At 26.9% G+C, this 22,391-nt stretch overlaps 1 protein-coding gene across 1 annotated transcript in view; it reads left to right on the top strand.

Moving 5' to 3' along the window:
• The window catches only part of LOC124429204 (beta-1-syntrophin), a 534,717-nt gene that overhangs the window by 336,311 nt on the left and 176,015 nt on the right, over nucleotides 1–22,391 (top strand). The window contains exon 3 of the mRNA XM_046974168.1: nucleotides 21,128–21,316. Coding sequence (XP_046830124.1) covers nucleotides 21,128–21,316 — 189 coding nt within the window. The remainder of the gene's footprint in view (nucleotides 1–21,127; nucleotides 21,317–22,391) is intronic.

Raw genomic sequence — 22,391 nt, 5'->3', positions numbered from 1 at the left:
CTTATTTATTTGTTATTTCTTCTTTCTTTGATAATTTTTGTTGTTGTTGTTGTTTTGTTCTTTTCTTTTTTTTTCTTTCTTTTTTCTTTTTTTCTTTATCTTTTCCTGAAAACTCCCTTTTCTCGTGGTTGCTTAAGAATTTAAGAATTCGAAAAGAAAGATTTAAGAACGTAGATGGATATTTCTTAAACCTACGATTAAGCTCATATCAACGATTTGCATGATTTATATACAATGATAATATTATTTCATACGACGCCATGTAAATGTATTTCGGAAATAATTGTTAATTAATGTTACAATATTAATCAATATTACGATAACGTTAACGTAATCGAAAGACTCGATTAAAACTGGATCAATACGAAGGAGAAAACAAAAAGAAAGAAAGAAAGTTAAAAAAAAATTAAATAAAAAAAGAGGGAAACAAAAGAATAAAATTTTTTGGCAGAGAGAGAGAGAGAGAGAGAGAGAGAGAGAGAGAGAAAGAAAGAGAAAAGAAAGGTAGAAAAACGAAAAAGAAAAAAGAGGGAGCAATGATTTGAAAAGAGGAAAACTGCATATTGGGATAGAGTTTCGTATATCGCCAGGGTACACAAACACCGGGGCTTCAGAGATTCGGCGGCCTGCTGATGAATGCTGATGTATTCAATCAAGGGGATTGGTGTGATCTGTTGAAATGTCGTTCGCTCGAGTGGGATCGAAGGTGGAGTAGTAGGGATGCTAACAAATATGTCGGTGCATGGAGAACGAACGAACGAATGAACGAACGAACGAACGAACGAACGAACGAACGAACGAACGACATACATACATACGTTCATATATACATACATACATACATACATACATACATACATACATACATACATACATACATATATACCTATATATATACATACGTATATACGTACATACATACATATGTATATACGTACATACGTACATGAATGTGTGTAAGAGAGATAGGGATAGAGACAGAGATAGAGACAGAGATAGAGATAGAGATAGAGATAGAGAGAAAGATAGAGAGTGAGAGGAGAGAGAGAGAGAGAGAGGGAGAGATAGAGAGAGAGAGACTATATACACAGAGAACGTTATGGGAGACATATTGGATCATCATGGATAGGATACAATCAGAATTCTGTGGCGGTTCTCTCTCTCGTAGCGCCACGTGACGGCGCGTTCTCCATTAAATTTCACGTAATAGGACTGGCAAGATGTTGGTCTAAGCGAGCTAGCTCTGTATACGTACGTATATGCGTGTATTTGTTTTGAGTAGTAGTATATACATACTATGTACGTAGGTACGTACGTTCGAGGATCGTCGAAACTCGATACTAGATTTCCCACGTTTCTCGTTCTAAAAGCTACCCTCTATCGGCAAAGACACCAAATTTTATGGCGACTGTTAACCTCACTTTCACCCCCTGCAAACCTTATCGTTACTTACATGAAAGGTGGTAGCAGAGGTTCCTAAAGGTTTGGCTCTTTTTATGTCACGATTTCTTAACGATTACTTTTTAAATCTTTATACCTTCGGTAAAGGAAAATATGATTTGAGGATTTAATTGTTAATAAGTTTTTTTTAATAATTATGAAAATGATATATTATTATTATTATTATTATTATTATTATTATTATTATTATTATTATTATTATTATTATTAAGTTATATTGGCAGTATATTTTATATGTTTTAATTTTTAATCCTTTTTTTCTTTCTTTTTTTTCTTTTTTCTTTTTACAATATTGTCACATATTAATGATTTCTCTTTTCTCATTAATAATTAACTAAACAATGAATTATCGCGATTTTTAATGATCTTTCATTTATTGCAACAAATAAATAAATAAAGATTTTTCGCTTCGTTTAAACGGATATAAAGGGAAAATGAAAGGCGATTGGAAGAAGGAAGCAAAAAAGAATAAAAAAGTAAAAAAAAAAAAAAAAAAAAAAAAAAACAAAAATAAATAAATAAAAAAACAGAGAAAGAAAAGAAAAACCGGGAAACTGGAAAAAGCGAAACTCTCTAATACCCCCCCCCCCTCCGCCCGCCCTCCTGTGTTTCCTTCAAAGAATTTTTCTTATTAACTTCACAGAGATGGCTAACGTCATGTACCTAGGTGAACACGGCTTTTTTATTAAATTTATTTCAGTACTGGCCAGCGCACGTTGCTGATTGCAGCTACCCTAGAGGGTAGAAGAGTAGTAAGGGGTTGAAACGAGACCTTTACACGCTGGTCACGTAGTCCTGCATCATTTGCTATGGGTTTCATACCGGCCATAACTCTACGGATATATACCCCATACCCCGAGCCACCATTTCCGAGACCACCTCCTTCTATCTCCTCTTCAACCCTTCTCTTTCTCTCTCTCTCTCTCTCTCTCTCTCTCTCTCTCATTCTCTCTTTTCCTGGTCTCTCATGAACGACGGGACTGCAATAAGGTGTTTCTTGCGAAGGGTCGCTTGCGTCTTAATCTACGCTGCATTCATCGAAATCAATCCCTAGAAACGTTGGCAGCACTGCTTTGCAAATTAATCAACCCTATCTCTCTCTCTCTCTCTCTCTCTCTCTCTCTCTCTCTCTCTCTCTCTCTCTCTATCTTTTATTTTCACGCATTCGAGTTTTACTATTGGATTTTATTACTTACAGTGTCATTTATTTTATGAGATCTTTTGGGTAAAAATAATTTTTTTTTTGTAATTAATTACAAAGAATGATGGTTTTTCTTATTCTTTCTTCCGTTTTTTTTTCTTTCTTTCTTTCTTTTTTTTTTGTTATACAAATCTCATCATTTGTATTGTTATTATTTGTAATAAATTCTTTAGGTATGCATATATTGGAAACTTTGTCATATAAAATGGTCGATGAAAAAATATTTCTTGCAAAGGGACTAAAATTTTTTCGAATTCGACGTAGATATTATTGGATTATAGAATGAATATTGAAAATACGGGATTTTGAGGGTGAATGGGGAGGTGGGTGATTGTACAATATTTTTCGTAACAGCGAAAAAAACACTTAAACTGTCATACTTTATTACAAAATTAATATTTGTTGAATTTGAAATTTTTCACGAAAGAAAATCCTTTCATCTGTCGTTTTATATATGAAAATTTTGTAATAAAAAAATCTAGACATAGATAAGTAATGGGAAAAAAAAAAAATACGATTATTAAAATTTTCATTGATTTATTTCAGCCGTAATATCTATCACTAATACATATAATATTTATCACTAATACATGTATATCTGTATCATTTTATAAAAAAATTTATATAGTTATAGATAAGCATAAAAGATATGTATTTATATATATATATATATAAACATATATAAAAAACGAACAAGTCTAATAGTCGACTATGTATAATTTTTTTTTCTACTATCAAATCTATTAAATAAGCTATCGAATATTTGCATTTGAATGAACACATAATGACTCACCAATAGCAGTGACGTTCGTTTCGTTCTACTTAATCCACCATCTACCACCCCCAATCCTCCTTGCTCACTCCCTTACTCACTCCTTAATTCGAACTATCCGAGCGTCTCCCGAGTACAAAAGAGAGAAAAAGGCTTATCGTTCCTTCAATTCGAATCGAGACGAGTCGCAATCGATCGGATTCGACTCATCGAGTTGAAACCCGGTTTCGTTTATATAATCTTTCCCGACGAATTTGTTCTCCATTAGTCTGCCTGCCTGCCACTCGATTTAATGGTCCGAACGCGCGAACGTAGGCTTATCAAGAAGGGGTTTTCACCCCAAGCGAACCTCCCTCAGTCTGCCATTTATTCCACATTCATCGTGCGATCGGCCGCGAAACCGATCGACTCCCAACGGACGGACAACGTTATTCGAATCGATCGACCATAAACGTACCCCATAGACCGTACTCTCTCTCTCTCTCTCTCTCTCTCTCTTTCTCTCTTTATATCTATCTCTATCTATATTTCTATCTCTCTTTCCGCTCTTCTCGCACTTCCGCGGAAAAGCGTTTCGATTGCAAACGCGTCCGTCGAATATCAATGTTCCCGTACTGGCTCTTCTCAAAAGCCGCCATCAGGGATAGATATATCTGTAGATATCTGTATGTGTATCTCTCTCTCTCTCTCTCTCTCTCTCTTTCTCTCTTTCTCTTTCTTTCTCTTTCGGAACGATGATCATATCTCGAGTGTATATACTATTGGCGAATGGGGACCTTCGAACTTTCAAAAGGTTTTTTATCTTTCTATTTTTTAGCGAGTACAATGGTTCGTCACCAATAGGTAGTATAGGATTGGGAAAAATTTTATTATCGGTTTGACGTTACAGTTGAATGATAAGTGGATTTGTTTCTTTATTTTAAAATTGTAAATGAACGAAAATGATAGAATTCATTTTGTTAAGAATTAGAATGAATAAAAATGAAAAATTGAATACGCTTCGATTTATATATAACGTTCGGAGGATGATCTACGAAGTAAAATTATTATACGTATAATAGCTAAATATTAAATAATTTATAATATGCATTTAGTTATTTATTTATTTTTTTTGCATAGTATATGCGTATAATAATGAAATATTAAATAACAAATAAAATATTAAAATGGATCGTTCTTTCGAGAGAGAACAAGATTTTTTGTCTTTTTTCTCATTCCTGATCCTTTAACTATGTTTTTTACTGTTTTTTTTTTTTCATATATATATATATATATATATATATATATCATTCTCGCTATAAGCATTATTATAGGTATAATATAAACATTATGTATGCATTGCTTTTTTTATATTAATATTAACGTAATGAGAAATTTATTTTGATACAAATTTAGGTGTCATATCTACATCATATTTTTCTATTTTTTAATGAGAAAAGAAACGAGAACACGACCGATCGTTTTAATTCATTATTTTATTACAATCTTATCACTCGTGTTAAATAAATAAGAAATTAAGAACGTTGATTGACGTCATGACATTAGGATGAATTATTCTATGATTTTTATAATATACAATTGATGCATAATTTTTATAATAAATAAAATGAAACGTAAGATGATGATAGAAAATCGAGGAAGTATTTTACATCTTTGCCTTTTTATATTTTCTTTCCTTATCTATCTATCTATCAATCTATCTATTAATTTATCTATCTATCTCAGTCATTCTAAAATCCTTCAATGAACGAGTGTCCTTCATTGGACAACAACGCTCGATCTTCCGTACGCTTGGGAATTAATTTATGCTTATTTTCTATATAAGATATAAGCCGATTATTCTGATTGCGTGTATATGAAGTAAGACTTTACGAAAGCCTTCAGAGATTATGTGTATCTTTTTCGAACACCTGGAGCGTCAATTACTTGTTCAATTACTTGTTATATATGTACATATATATATATATATATATATATATATATATATATATATATATATATATATGCACAGGGAGAAAGAGAAAAAGTTATATTTTTAATTGATTCAAGAAATTATAAAAAGAAATTGTTATATAATAATTTAAATTTTATGTTTTTCAAATTTCTGCGTTCATTATTATGCGTCCAATGTCTGTTTTCTTTTTTTTTTTTTTTTTTTTAATGATTAAATTACTTTGTTACTATTTATTAACAATTTCAATGATGCTCTCATTTTAATAATCGAATATAAAATTTTTCAATATTAAAAAAAAAGAAAACAATATATATATATATACATTTATAATATAATAATAGTTATAATATAATATATTTGTCGAAATGTGGAATTCGAGAAAATTTTATTTTGATTGTTCTTTTTATCATTTATCATTATTATCCGGTTACCACAAAATTGTTTCATGTTCATTAGTTCATGTACCTGTTGCTCTGTAAAACTATTTCATGTAGTACACTTTATCAAACATTTGTTACTTTAAAGTTGTTTTATGCTCATTATATGACATAGTACATGAAACTGTTTCATGTAGATTCTATTATATATTATTTCAAGTATCCTCTATCTCATAACTTTCGTTTTCATATTATCTATATTGTTATTTCATTTTCATTATTTTGAATATTCGTTGGGTTTTAACGTTAATTCAGTCCATTTTACAAAATGATATTAGAATAATAACGTATATATATAAAAAAAAAGAAGATTTCTTACTTTTTCTTTTCTTTTTTCCTTTTTTCACAATTTCATAAACAATTCCTCAATAATAATAATTTTCTAATCTATACGTAGATCTAAACAGATCAATTAATATTTTTGTACGATTAATTATTTTTTTTTCATATTTTATCTATTGTTTGATTATGATATTAATAGAAATAATGATTGTATCATTAAATGTAATATTATATTTACAAATGAATGAAATAACATCAGTATTCGCTGATTTGACGTGATAAAATGAAATCGTTAGATTAAATATTCAAGATAAAATTTTTCCTTGAGTTTATCGATGGGTAAAGAAAAAAAAAAAAAAAAAAAAGAATCTTTTCCCTCGTGATAAATAGGATGTCGCCGTAGAAGCGACGAACGTGAATCACGTTGTCGTGCTCACTTCAATTTCTTTTTTCCTTTTTTTTTTTTTTTTTTCTACGCTTATTAACAGGCAAACGCAAACGCAGGTTCGCATTTAAAATTTATAATTCACGAAGGTGAAAGAACAATCGAGAAGTATCATAATTTACGTTCGTAAATATTCACGTAAGAATTACTACGATTTTATGTGAACGTCATCCGTTATCGCATAAGCGATCGCTTTTGTTCTGTGTTCAAACAAACTTGCAAATTGGATTTACGATCATCTTACGAACAAAAGAACAAACTTTTTTTCTCAAATCATTGCGATTAATAAATCGAATAATTTACGAATTGTTAAATATCTTATTAGAAAAGAAATTTTTTTTAAATATTTTCTTTTATTTCATTATTAAAATTAATGAATTATTTTTAAATATTTTATTACAAAAACAGAAAGGAAAACGAACACAATATCAAATATTTTTAAATATTACGCCCATTCTATAAATAAATTCTTTAACGAAGGATCACATTTAATTATCAAATTACATTAACAATAAATAAATATTAATAATCACATTAATAATCATATTATATTTATTTTCCATTATTATCATATTAAATGATTATTATCATCGAACATTATCACGGAAGATTATAGGAAACAAGTGAAAGGGTTAACAAATAATTCACGCCTGGTGGGTATGGTGACACAGAAAAAAAAAGAAAAGAAAAAAGAAATAATAAAAAATAAAGATGTTGCATAGCCAATCAAAAGATAGATTTTGTATATTGAATGAATTATCGACGTCGATCGTTTCGATCCATCCGTTAATATTTTCTAGAAATCCTCGTTTCTTTTTCATTTTTTATTCACTCTTTTTTTTTCTTATTCTTTCTATCAGCATAATACGAAACGCCTCTTTTCTCATTTATACGTTATTTTTTTGTCTTTTTTTCTTTTTTTTTCTCTCTGTATTCCTGCCTGCAATTCTTCCTTCCTGTATTTCTTAACGTTCGCCAACATCGAAACGTCGAATATAACGACAAGACATCACTGAGCAAAAATCGTTCGTATTCTATTTTCTTTCACTTTGTTTCTTTTCCTTTCTTTGTTTTTTTTTCTTTTTCTTTCTATATTTCTTCCTCTTTCTTTCTTTTTCTTCTCTCTTTCTCTCTTTTTCCTTTTCTTTCTTTCTCTTTTTCTTTCTTTCTCTCTTTCTCTTTCTCTCTCTCTCTCTCTCTCTCTTTTCTTTTCTTTTTTTCTCTTATTACATCCTTCTTCTCTTCAATCTCTTATGCAATCGTTGTATATTTACGTTTGTGTGTTGAAAGAAAAGAGAATGGTAAAACTATCGAACGACGAATGAATTGCAAGAAATAATATTTGAACTCACGAACGATGGACGATAGTGATAATGTAACGAAAAGAATGTTGAATCAATGAAATATATGAAATTATCGAATTTCATATGATAATTTCAATATGATTCTTTGATATCAAAAATTTTATTTAATATCAATAATAATAATAATAATAATAATAATAATAACGATAACAATAATAATAACAATAATAATAATAATAATAATAATAATAATAATAATAATAATAATAATAATAATAATAATAACAATAATAATAATGATGATGATGATGATGATGATGATGATGATCATGATCATGATAATGTAAATTTATTTCAACAAGCTTTGTGATTTTATATAATAATAATAATATTAATAATAATAATAATAATAATAATAATAATAATAATAATAATAATAATAATGATGATGATGATGATGATGATGATGATGATGATGATGATGATTATGATAATGTAAATTTATTTCAATAAGCTTTGTGATTTTATATTCGAAATGATAATGAAATAAAAATGTATAAAATTAAATTATCGTAATCTTATAAATTTAAAGATAATTCTTTATAAAAGAATTCACTTAAACAAGAAATTGAATAGAATTTTTAAAAACATTTGACTTTTTTTTTAATAAAATATTTATCATACATTAACTATAATTCGACTTAATATAATATTTCGTAATTGAAAAATTATGAATGATTATTGTTACACACGTCTGATTTTGAAGTTTCGAAAAAGTGAAAAAAAAAACTTAAGATATTAATCATTTGCATCGTTAACTATACTTTCTTACTTGTTACTCAACCTCACCATCCTTTTAACTTCTGTAATTGCATACAATTAAAATGGCTTCTTAATAATTCAACAAAATTGTTAGTGTTTTAATTAAGTGAACTCTTTATTCAGGATTAACATAGTATTTAATATGATAATTATATATCACTTAATTGAACTTCAACATTTAACTAAAATGAACTCAACGTGTTAATAACTCGAAGTGTTAATGAAATAATATTATAATTATACATAAACATTAAATTCAAATTAATTCAATGTATTAATTAAATCGATCATTAAATTGGATATAAATGTTAAACTTTAATATTGTTAATTTAATTAACTTAGCCAACGAACGTGTAACTTAATTCGATATATTAAAAGGATAACAAAAAAAAAGAACAAAAAAAAAATAAAAAAGAAAAATATTAAATAAGTACATTGAAATCGAAAGAAATCGATATAATGTCATAATCAAATTGAAATCAATGTAAATATCGTATTTAAACAAATCCAATTAATCAAAGTAATAAAAAAGATCGATGTAGGAGGATATTATTGAAGCGAAATTTCAAATCGAATTCGGATAAGATAATGGAGAGGAATGAATAAAGTTCCATTCAAATATTTAATAACGGATCAGGATCCCTATAATTTGCATACTTTATTAAATATTTAAAAGGAATCTTATTATATGGATATCCGGATGTATTTACATATTAATTTTTTTATCATTTTATAACGTGTACCATGTGTTATATATATACCTATATCTATATCTATCTGTTTACATATATATATATATATATATATATATATATATATATATATATACAATTAATAAGTATTAATTTATAATAAATCATTATTTTTTAAATAATATTATAATTCTAAACAAACATTATAATTATTATTTTTTATAATATGTATATATATATATATACACATTTTTTTGTATCCGATTATTTTATATATATATATATATATATATATATGTATGTTCGAAAAATGTTAAATAGTAAATATGCTATACGATTTCAAATAATAACTAGAAAGATTGACTAGAACAGTTAACGATACTGATAAAACGTTTCTTTGCTTTTCAAGTAGGTAGGTAGGTAGTAGATAAGTAAAAAAGATTGTTGTGTAAGTAGGTAAGAGGGATGACGCATGTATTCTTTCTCGACTTTCTACTTACTTCACCGTTACTACCGTAATAACGGATAATTGAAATTTAAATGCGGCCTGCTACTGTATAATTTATGAAGACTCGAAGAAAGAGAGAGAGAGAGAGAGAGAGAGAGAGAGAGAGAGAGGGCGAAAGTAGAGGTAGCTGGTCATAATTTCCTTCTACCACGTGTTTTCCAAGCGTTATTTATCATACGCATATAAACTAATAACAAATGAAGTGACATTCTTTTTCCAAAATTTATATTTTTTATATTTCGTATTTTATTTTATTCCTTTGTTAATTTATTTATATATTTGTATATATATTATTATTATTTATATATACAATAATATAAAAATATATACATATATTTATGTATATATAAAATTTTATATATTATATAATAATTATTATACAATAATGTGTTTGTATATGTATATATATATATATATATATTTGTATATTTATATAAATATATCTAATAAATATTGTAATAATTTTATGTAATGTTTTTGTAAATCGAGAAATTAATTCTTTTTTCTTCTTGTTCTTTTTCAAATATAATACATAAAATTCAAGATTATTTTCCACGTTATGTTTTTAAATAATTTTTCTTATTTAAAATTAATATCAAATATTAATTAATTTAATAATATTAAATATTAATTAATTTATTATTAAATAATTTTTATTAATTTTAAATAATTTCTTATTATTTATTTATTTATTTTTTATTTTATAAATATATTATAATCATTTAAAAAGTATCGTTATTTATTCATTGATTAGGAGGTAAAATTGTATATAATTTAGTAATACGGTGACGTAAAGGAGAATTTCCAAATTTCTCATGGATGGGTATAGTATGCGATTTGGTTTAAGGCGAGCCCGGTATGAATCCACAAAATTATATCGAATATCGTTTGCGGTGTTATAGTTTCAAGCGAATTTCAGTTTCCCTTGTGAACACGCTCACGATCGTTTGGGTTTTACTTGTCTATCAGAGTTTATCATTAATGATGGTACGCAAACTATTACGTTAATAATATTGTCTACAGAAATATATTTAATATATTTTCAAATAATAAAATAATTTATTTATCATTTATTTATTTATTTATTTATTTCTTTTATAGTTAAGAGATTCAACGTTATAAATTAATTTATTATTAATTTATTATCAATATATAGTTATTTCTTATTAATTTTTTTTTTTTATTTTTCTGTTTTTTTTTCTTTTATTTATTTATTTACTTTTGTTTCATTTTAAATGACAAATTCAATCTCCTGCAAGTGTTAATTCTTATTAATTCTTAATTCTTTTTCGTTTTTTTTTTTTTTCTTTATTTTCTTTTTCTTTTCTTTTTTTTTTTTGCTTCATTTTAAATAACGAACTCAATTCCCGGCAATTGTTAAATTTACTCGGGGTTTAAAATTTAGAAAATATTTGAATATTCATAAAAGGAGAATGTGAAAACGAGAAAAACTTTTCATTCTCGTTGAAACTTCTCGAATTATTTCTAAAGAGGAAAAGAGGGGGACAAGAGAAATGAATTCTCATAAGTGTTAGAATTTCATTTTAAATTCCAAACGAAGTTGCTATTGGTCTCCAAGGAGGAAAAGCGAAATAGCTTAACGATATCCTTCCTTCTCTTTCTCTTATCTAAACAATCTTTATTTTTGATTTTAATTAAACAATTTTAGTCAACATTTGCACGTAATGATTTCAATGAAACCAATCATTAACCCATTAATTGTAAATCTCTATCATACGAATAACGTTTTAAATCCGTTTATTATTTATAACGAAGATTGATTCATATAAAGAAAAGAAAAAAAAAAAGAAAAAAGGAAAAAAGAAAAATGGATATAAAATAATGGAAAAAAAAAGAAAAAAAATACAACGTTTGAGTCCTACGAAAACGAGAAAATGGATTTTGCATTAGTAACAAGGGGAATACAACATGTTCTATTGTTAAAAAAAAAAAGATGAGAGAGAGAAATGTTGCCTAGCTCGTCAAAAACGTAAAAATGTAACGATTTCGAAACGCTTGGCTAACTTCGTATGTAACCTTGTGCTCTGAAATTTGCACACGTGTTCAACCAACGATATATCAAACTATAAAACTCATCTATGGTAGCGTACAGAGGATATGTAAAAAAATATTCGATAACCAACTTTTTTTGTCTTTTTTCTTTCTTTTCTTCTTTTTTTTTTTTTTTTTATTTTTTTTTATTTTAATCACTAAAGTGAATAAAGTATTTCAAATGTTAGAATATTTACGTATTAACTTGTTGCATGAAATATTTTATATCATCAACGTCGGAGCGTTCCTACAGTGAATAATGTTATATAGAAAAATTTTCGAAATTTTTTTCTTCGTTCTTTTCTTTTCAACCGAGTCCGCTCGATGAAATATGTGAAAAAAATATTAGCTTGAAAATGTATGCGTTTGTTCGCCCTTTTTATTTTTTTTCTTTCCTTTTTTCCTCTCCCTAAACAAATATTATTCGACAAATAAATATGACTGAATATGACGAAATTTCGTTTTTTTTTTTTTTTTTTTTTTTTATAAATTTGTTTTTTTCTTTTGACTTTTATTCTCTTATACGACGCTCTAATTTTTTGTGCATTTGTATCTTTAATTTATTTAAGTAATAATTAAAGAATTGAGTATTACGTTAATCAGTTTTGAGTTTAATATTTAATGTTAAAAATATATTCAAATATATCTGTGATCAATTTAAACGCGAAGAAAAGAAAGATTTTCGTAGATGATGATTTTTCGAGTCATATGTACGTTTTTACTGATGGGGAGACATTGATGGTTGAGTTTTGGGGGTTGGATGATGAGACGTAAAGGGTGACTCGACAATGCCGCGATCTATGATCGACAAATTGCTGATATTCACTCGTGGACTTCATTATTCATGGAAACGCAAAGTTCATATTTGACTACTTTTCGTTTCTTCCCTCGGCCTTTTCATCCTTCTTGTTACTCCATTATCGATAGATTCTTCTGTGTCATACAATTTTTTATATTTTCCCCTTTCTTCATCGTAAACCGTTCGATATCATTTAAGTTCTTATTAAGAAACTTATAGCAATTATTTATTATCAGATATTATGTTAATTTTTATTGATTTTATTGTTTTAATGTTATTCATTTTCTGCATTTTATTAATTTTATTGTCTTAATTATTTTAAATACAAACACACGCATACATACACACATACACACATATATATTAATTTGTGGACAATATTTAAATAAATAAAAATTTTGAAATTGTGCTGATAAATATGAGATATCTGATTTTATTTGATTCATAATAAATATTATTGAAATTGCTAGAAACGGCGATATGCATTGAAATAAAATAATATTGAATTAATAGATACGTGAAATAATAAAAAAGAAATTTCATTGTTCACAGTCAAAGATTAAAAATAATTATGGTATGATAATTCCAAAATTAAATTAATTAAATTTAAAGATAAGACATTCTGTATGGAAACAGAATGGTCCATGTAAAGTGTTACAAATTATTATTTATTTTTTTTCACAAAACCATATTGAACTATTATTTGATAAAAAAAAAAAATATTGATATTCTGCGTTTCCGTTGATAATAAAAATAATAAATAACCTCGTCTTATTTACCTTACATTAATTTTTTTTTTTTAACAGAGTATACATTTTTTCGGAGAAAAAAAATTATTCATAACATTTATATATATATATATATATATATATATATATATATATATATGTAAAACATGAATTATCTTCGGATATATCTTAATTCGTTCAAAAGTCGAACTTTCGATTGTCCTTTTAAAACTAAATAAAATAAAATGATAATTTTAAAATAATAAAACAGATTTATAAAAACATTTGAAAAGAACGAATAATAGATCGAAAATAGATCGTAGAAATTTACAAAAGAGATCACATTTGAACCAATGGTGAAAAGAAATATCGAACAACGAAAGTAAGATAAAAAGAAAAAGAAAGACTGAGAGAGAGAAAGAGAGAGAGAGAGAGAGAGAGAAAGAGAGAGATACAGATACAGAGAGAGAGTCATCATTCCTCATCGACCGACATTTTTTATTTACGCTTGAAGAAATTCAGCGGACAACGAGGGCGAACATGAACATCGTTCCGTTGAATGATGAAACGTTCGTTCGTCTTCGACGTATCACAATGACGAACGATGACGATGCTCGTAAAGTCGAACTCGTGTTGAAAAAGGTTCAGCAATTTCTTTTCTTTTTTCCCCCTCTTCGTCGAGATCCCTTTCCCCATTCTTTTTTCTTTTTTCTTCTTTTCTTTTCTTTTTCTTTTCGTTCCTTTTTTTTCTTTTCTTTTTTCTTTTTTTTTTCTTCTTCTTCTTCCTTATGTATCCTTCGAGACAACGGATGAGAATATCCCTTCGTTCGGAAGATGGTCGATAAAATTCATGAAAAAGTGGACGATTAAGAACGGCCAATGACAAAGAAATCCGATCGAAGTGTTGGAGACCTTTCTCTCTCTCTCTCTCTCTCTCTGTCTCTGTCTTTCTCTCTCTCTCTCTCTCTCTCTCTCTGTCTCTCTCTCTCTCTCTCTCTCTTTCTCTGTCTCTTCCTCTCTTTTTCTTTTTCTCTCGTTCTCGATAACGAGAAACTCCCCCCGGTGGAAGATCTTCGTAGAAGTGAGAAAAAAGTTCGAGGTGAATGAAGTGTAAAGGGTGGAAAAGAAGGGGAGAATAGTAGGAGGGTAGGGAATGCGACAGACGGTTTGTGAAAGGGTAGTAGCTTGCTAGGTGGAAGGGAAAAAAGAGAGTGAGAGAGAGAGAGAGAAAGAGAAAGAGACTGGGATAGATAAAAAAGGATAAAAGTCCTATGGAAGGAGAGACAAAGATGGAAAAAGAGAAAATGAATGAAAGAGTGAGTGAGAGGGAGAGAGATGATAGTAGTCTTGATTTCTTTTTCATTTCTCCTTATATCTGTTCTCTATCTCTATTTCTCTCTCTCTCTCTCACTCTCTCTCTCTTTCTCTCTCTCTCTCTCTCTCTCTCTCTCTCTCTCCTTTTCTCCTCTGGTTTTTCTGTAAAACTCTCTCGGCGAACGTTTTCTTTCCGCGATTTTTCGTCTTTCTTCGATGAAACGTCGGGTTGAGGTGGAACGATCGTAAAGAGGAAACGATTCCCGGAGAATAATCTGCGTTCCTCGAACGAGCCATTGTGTTCGACGAATCGCCATTGCTGCCTCGGCAGTGCGAACTCAAGTTGCACTGGATACGTATATGTATATATATATATATATATATATATATGACCGAATATATATATATATATATAAATACATGTGTATGTGTGTGTTTATATATGTATGTATATATAAATGTGTGTGTGGGTGTGTTTGTATCGATTACAAGAGAGAACTATTTTGTGAATGAACGTTAGAATTTTATTATTTTATTTTATTTATTAGGTGAACTGTATTAGTGAATATTTGTAATTGTGAAATTTATTTTTATTTTTAGTATAGTAATAATAATAATAATAATAACAATAATAATAACATCATAAATTCTGAGAATATATACAAAAAAAGAATTGACTACAGTTATATAAAAATTTCTAAAATAACATAATTTTAGTTTAACAATTTTTCGTTATTTAAAATTAAAAACGAATAATAACGATTATTAATTAAATAAGCGTTACTACGATTTCTATTATAAAATTATGACAAGAGATTAATAAATCGTCGATACTAATTTTTTATTTACGTTCAAATTTTCTTTAGAAATAAACTTATATTTATAAATAATGATTAAATAGATGCGATTGTGAAAATACGATTTATTTTAAATATTTCTTGAAAAAAATTAACAAACCTTATAATACAACATTTTGTACTCGTTTAGATATGCAAAAGAAATTAGAAATATTATATCGATGAAAATAGGACGCGAAGTTGTAGAATAGGAAAAGGAGGAAATGAAAAAAAAAAAAAAAAAAAAATGTCAGAAATCGGAAGACCTTCGACACGTTTATCCTTCTCTCTTTTTTTTTCTTTTCTTTTTTATCCCCCCCCCCCCGCCTCATATTTTCGCGTGATTTCAATACGAAAATCATTTCCCTTGTGGACGTATCCTTTCATCCCCTAACCACTTCCTTGGCGTGCACCAGCTAGACTTTCTCATACGGATTGGGAGACAGAAGAGGCTTTGGCCGGATATTAAAAATATCTTCCACCGACGAACGACGGGGATCGACTTCCGGTTCGATCGATCTTCCTCTATTTTTCAAATTGCTACGAAAGATCGTTCGATTGGTTATCTTCTTTTATAACTTTGTATGTATATATGTGTATACATTTATATATATAAATACATACATTTAAATAGATAACTTTAGCTGTGGCTATTATTACTTGGATAATCTCTATCTTTTCATTTTTTTTTCTTCTTAATATTTATTATGAAGATAGATAAAAGAAGAGAAGGAGAAAGAGAGAGAGAGAGAGAGAGAGAGAGAGAGAGAGAATGTAAAAAAGAAAAAAAATATAAATGATTAAAATAACTATTACTATGGAATATTTATACAAATACGAAAAGATAGAAAATAATAATAATTCAATTATAATGTTACTATTTTTTATACTTCACTGTAATACAATGTATTAGGTGGACCGGAAAGTAATGTCGTTTCTATGCATGTCGATATTTGATTGTGATTAAAAATAAAAACTTGTTAAAAATTTATTCGTTTGAATTTAATTTAAAGAATTTTATTTTAATAAAATTTAATTTTAAAGAAAGCGACGTTACTTTCCGGTCCCCCTAATATAATATTTAATTTAAGTTTAAGTTTAGTAACTTTAAATAAATAATTATTTCTCTTCTTTTTTATTCTTTTCTAGAAAAAGTCATAATAATAATAATGAAAACAATAATAATAATAATAATAATAATAATAATAATAATAATAATAATAATAATAATAATAATAATAATCGTAAGATAAGTAAAAATATTTAATACTAAATTGACCATAATATATTAATAAAAAATATCAAATCTTATTTATCCAATACGATTCTAATGGCGTCTTATAATTGACAATAAAACAAAGATATTAACAAAAATTGATAATAAATAGAAGAAATATAATATATTATTTATTAATATTGATAATTAATCTATTATTATATAATAATTATATAATAATTATATAATAATTATATAATAATAATAATAATAATAATAATATATATAAATATATATATATATGTATAAATATAATTATTATTGATATATTGATATTATTTATTAGATATTAATAAGAAACATAATATATATATATAATCTATTACATGAACAATTTCTAATTTTAAGAATATCCTTCCTATTCGAAGAATATCGAATCTGATTATAAACGATACGTTTAGTTAGCCTCGGAGAGGATTGTAATCCCTCGTAATGAAATGACACGTCAAATGACCGAGCGTAAATTCTGTTAATTATTAATAATACGAGGATACAAAGTGGTGTACGGACGTCCATCGGTATTATCCTTGTAAATAGGATTGGGAATTGATCGCATAATACCGTTGGTTTCTCCTCTGCCAACAAACGTACGTATGTTAATGTTATCTCCTATCTGTTATCTGTTATCTGTTATCTCTCTAGGCTCACATTGAAAATTATTCGAGGAAGTTATTGACACAAAACTTGTTGCTTTTTTCTTTCTCTTCTTTTCCTTTTTTTTTTTAACGAAAAATCTTCTGTCTCTCTGTCTCTCTCTCTTTCTCTCTCTCTTTCTCTCTCTCTTTCTCTCTCTTTCTCTCTCTCTCTCTCTCTCTCTATCTCTCTTTTTTTTATTTTTTATTTTTTTGTCAATTACAAATAATAATTGTCACAAGCAATTCATTAATTTATCAACGAATAAAGACGATTTAATCTTCCTTTTGTCAATTGAAAAGTAAGATTCGAAACAACGATGTTAAGAAAGTAATCATTTTTATAATGCAGTTGATAAATCGGACAAAGATTTGAAAAGTATTATAATATAAAATATACTTATTTAATAATTAAATATACTTATTTTATATTATAATACTTTTTTTTATTTATTCTTAATTATTAATTGCAATAAATATGCAAAAGTATATTTTTATTTATTATGTATAATCGTAAATTAAATCGAAGTTTTTCTGTCGAACGAGGATGTACGTACGGATAATGAGCGGCGTTATTGCTTCGATCGGTGAACGTATTACGTTCTGACATTAACGAATGACGCTTCGATAAAATTCTCTAGTCGTACGTTAAAAAAGATATTTTCTCCCGGGACTTTTGATCGGTTATTTTACGAAAGTTTCTACTTTCCCAGAGAAAGATAGAGCTGTTATCTCAATGAGCGATCATAGTTCTTAAAAATGTATTTTCATGAGTTTATTTAATCGATATAAAAAAAAAAAAAAAAAAAGAAAAAAATCATGAGAAAGAAAAAGAAATACCACAATTTGATAAAAGAAAATTAAACAAGGAAGAAAAAAGAACCAAAAATGTCGAAAGATTTAAAAATACATTTTATAATGAATAAGTATAGATAATAAAATTGATAATCTATATGAAACGAATGAAAAAGTAATATAACGTAATATATATATATATATATATATATATATATATATATATATAATATATATAATATAATATAATATATATATATATAATATAATATATATATATATAAATAATTTAATTTGATTTCATCCGATCATTTATTTATTTTATTTTATTTTTTTTTCATTTAATAATTAGAATTCTTTCTTTTCCGAAAAGAAAGAAACGAGACAAAAATAAATAAAAAATAAAAGTCTCACTATGTTCGTAAATAATTAGAAAATAGTAGTTAGTAAATGATATTTTTTTCTCTTTTTTTTATTCCTTTCTGCTGAAAAATAAAAGAAAAATGGATGAAAGAAAAAAAAAAAGGCAAAGCACTCGTATATCGCAGAAGGCTTCAATTTACATTGTAACTCGGACTATATGGAGAACTGTATGGTTGAGTACTCACGTACAGGCCATTTCAAAATTCAATTTATCGTTGATGTTTCGACATTGTTGTTTACATCCACGTGATTATACAGAGCTATACCATTTCACTCGATTCGATATTGATTTCTCTTGTTTTTTTTTTTTAAATAAGACGGGAAAAATATTCCAGAATAAAGTCAAATTATTATGATTTATTATTTATAATTTAACTATCTTTAATATGTATGCGTGTGTGTGTATGTATAAATATATAAATAGAAATATATGTATATATATTATAATTCATTATTTATAATTTTACCATCTTGAATACATATACACACACACATATATATATATATATACATATATATATATACATATATATATATATATATATATATATATATATATATATATATATATTCATATATATATATTGACGGTGGTAAGATGTAATGATATATGTTACATTATCGGTACATTTACAAAGCGGACATGTTAAAGTTTCATGAAAATGTTGAAATTGTTCAAAAAATGGAGAGAAAGAGATATAAAATGACCACGAAGAAAGAAGAAAGAAAAGGTTACTATAGTAAAACGTTAGATAGCGAAACAAGTGGTATACATAGACATGAACTGAGAAAATATCAAACGACCTCGGGCGAAATCGTGAGCTCACAGGAATAGGGTATGCCGTAAAAAGGTGCTCGTAAAGATCGATACATTTGAACGGAAAACGTGGTCTAATATCGAATCGATGAATGGTATCGATCGACGTCCGCTGTGTTATATTCATCCAGTACTAGCGAGCCAATTTCTCTCTCGTAAATTTCTTCGAAATTCTGACACTTCTCTATCCCCTCCCTCATTCCCTTTTTTTTTTTGATTATTATCGAGAATAATTTGCAAAGAATAAAAACAAATAAAAGAAAAGAAAAAGAAAAATACAGTATGCCCATGAGTGTGTATGTATGTGTTTGTATAAAGTGATTTTAATTACGTAATATTGTTAAGGTCATAAATGTATTTTATAGAGGGTGGATCAAAAGTTCTTAGACCATCTTACAAATTAATCTTCTTTGAAACTTTTTAAGAATAATTTCTTGTTTGTCTTTGTTTTTTTTCTTTTTTATTTAAATTGTAAAATAAACTTAATGAAATATCGAAAAAGAGAGTGGATAATCGATTTTTAATATCAACTTTTGGTCCAGCCAATATTTAAGAATTTTGTATATATATATATATATATATATATATATATATTATTTTAGTGTTTTAATTAAATTTTATATATAATAACTATAAAATCAAAGAAAGAAAAGTATATCTATGAGATAAAATTATTTTTTATTATTTATGGAATCACTTTAAAATTCAGTTTTTTTTTTACGAAAGTAAAATCTCGACAAACAATTATCGTGTATACATACAAAGATGCATGTATTCGTACAAAGATATATGTATTTCTATTGTAAATATTTTTTTTTACTTTTGTTATGAAACGATGCGATAATATTGACAGGATAAAACGATTTAAGTTTGATTGAATATTCGAAAAAGAAAGAAAGAAAGAAAGAAAGAAAGAAAGAAAGAAAAGAAAATGCTTAAAAAAGTTTCATAACAAAAGTCACTTATCATTAATCCAATTCTGTCATTAATAGAATTATGAATAATTGATTAATTGATATCTTATATTTATAAGATTTATTCCGAAAATATCATCTCTAATGATATAAATGAATCCCTCATATATTGTATTTTGTAATATTCTTATTATATTATAATTTTTTTAATAGTAATCTTATTAAAAATATTTTATTCGATTAATCATTATCAAAAATTATCTCACGCTCATCGATAATCATTGTTAAAGATTGTGTTGATTATCAAATCGCTTTTCACATAATTTAATACTCTTTTTCTCTTTTAAATAATATAAAGATAAAAACTCTGTTATTGAGTGATAAAATAACAAAAGAATTCGATTGTTACTTAAAAAAGAAAAAGAAAAAAAAAAGAAAAGAATAATAAACATTTCGAAGTTAAAACGTAACGTAAAAAAAGAAAGAAAAAAATGAGAAAGAAAGGAAAAAGAAATAAAACTCAATTGAGATATTTCATTAAATCATATAAAATACGTACGTGTGTATCTACGTACATATGTACGTACGTATTAATACATGTAAACATGTAAATACATTTGTTTATTAAGTCGTAACACGAGATATCTTTTTTCTTTATTATAGTGAAGTACCTGAGGGAGGTGACACCGTACTTCAGGAAAGCCTCGATCATCCAGGAAGTCGGTTGGGAGTTGCAACGTGGATTTCTCAGTGCGACACCACCACCACCAAAGTCACCGCCCAGGGCAGACACTCGTTATCTGCCATTGCAGCTTTGCAGACTCACCAGGGCGCATCCTTCCTCGGATCCCGGTAAGTCCTCCTTAAAGCACGTTCTTACCCGCATACTTTACAAGAAAAATATCGCAATGGTTATAACAATCATTGTAAAGAGAGGGAGGGAGAGAGAGATAATATTTACAAACAACTCTCTACTCAATTCTATTTCACATGTTTCTCACAGAATTTCCGTTTTAAAAAGAAATGTTCTGTTTTTAACGATGAAAAAGAAAAAAGTTAATTTTTGCGCATTGCATGGTTCATGAATTTTGTTTATAACGTTAAAATTGAAAATACGATTTCAAACCTATCAATTATTATTTCCAAAACTTCGAAGATTATATATAGTATTTTTTTTTTTTTGTCAAGTCAAAATTATTCATATTATTAATGACAGCCTAGAGTTATTAGAGCACTCTGACTGTACAACTTGAAATTATTTTCAAGCGTATACAATTAAGATTAAATCTCTAAATTCAATATATTATCTCTTATCAAAACTCCGAACGAAAGGTTTTATCACTGGACTAACACACGTTCCAATACGTATTGAATTAAATTTGAATATTTAATGAAGTATAAGTTTCAATTGGAAAATTAGTAATGCGATTTTTTTTCGGAATCTTATTGACTCAAAATTAAAAAAAAAAAATAGAATATACAGCATCATTATAAAGGGAATTAAAAGACCAATCAAATGATATGTCATTTAAATCCCTATTGTCAATTAAGATCTTTGAGATGGTTGTCATTTAAACCCCTTAAGGGTTTTAACCCCTGTGATGTGAATTTATGATAAAAAAAATTATTACTTGACTTGAAAAGAAAATTGATTAATATTGGTGTTTGTCGATAAAAATGGACAAAAAAAAATCTCTAGATTTTATAATAAATCCGATTAAAGCTCTGTATCTATGAATAATATATTAATAATAGAGTATAGTATAATAAATACTATTACAATTAATTATAATACACTACTTATATTACCATTTATTATTGTTATATATTATCATATACTGTTATACTACGTCATAATATTAATAATAATATATAAATAATTAATTCGATATGATAATATCTACAGGATTGTAATAGTCCAATTTAA

The sequence above is a fragment of the Vespa crabro genome, chromosome 14, assembly GCF_910589235.1.
Source record: "Vespa crabro chromosome 14, iyVesCrab1.2, whole genome shotgun sequence".
Classification (NCBI taxonomy): domain Eukaryota; kingdom Metazoa; phylum Arthropoda; class Insecta; order Hymenoptera; family Vespidae; genus Vespa; species Vespa crabro.
Note: the sequence above shows the minus strand (reverse complement) of the source record. Positions and strands in the feature narration are given on the sequence as shown.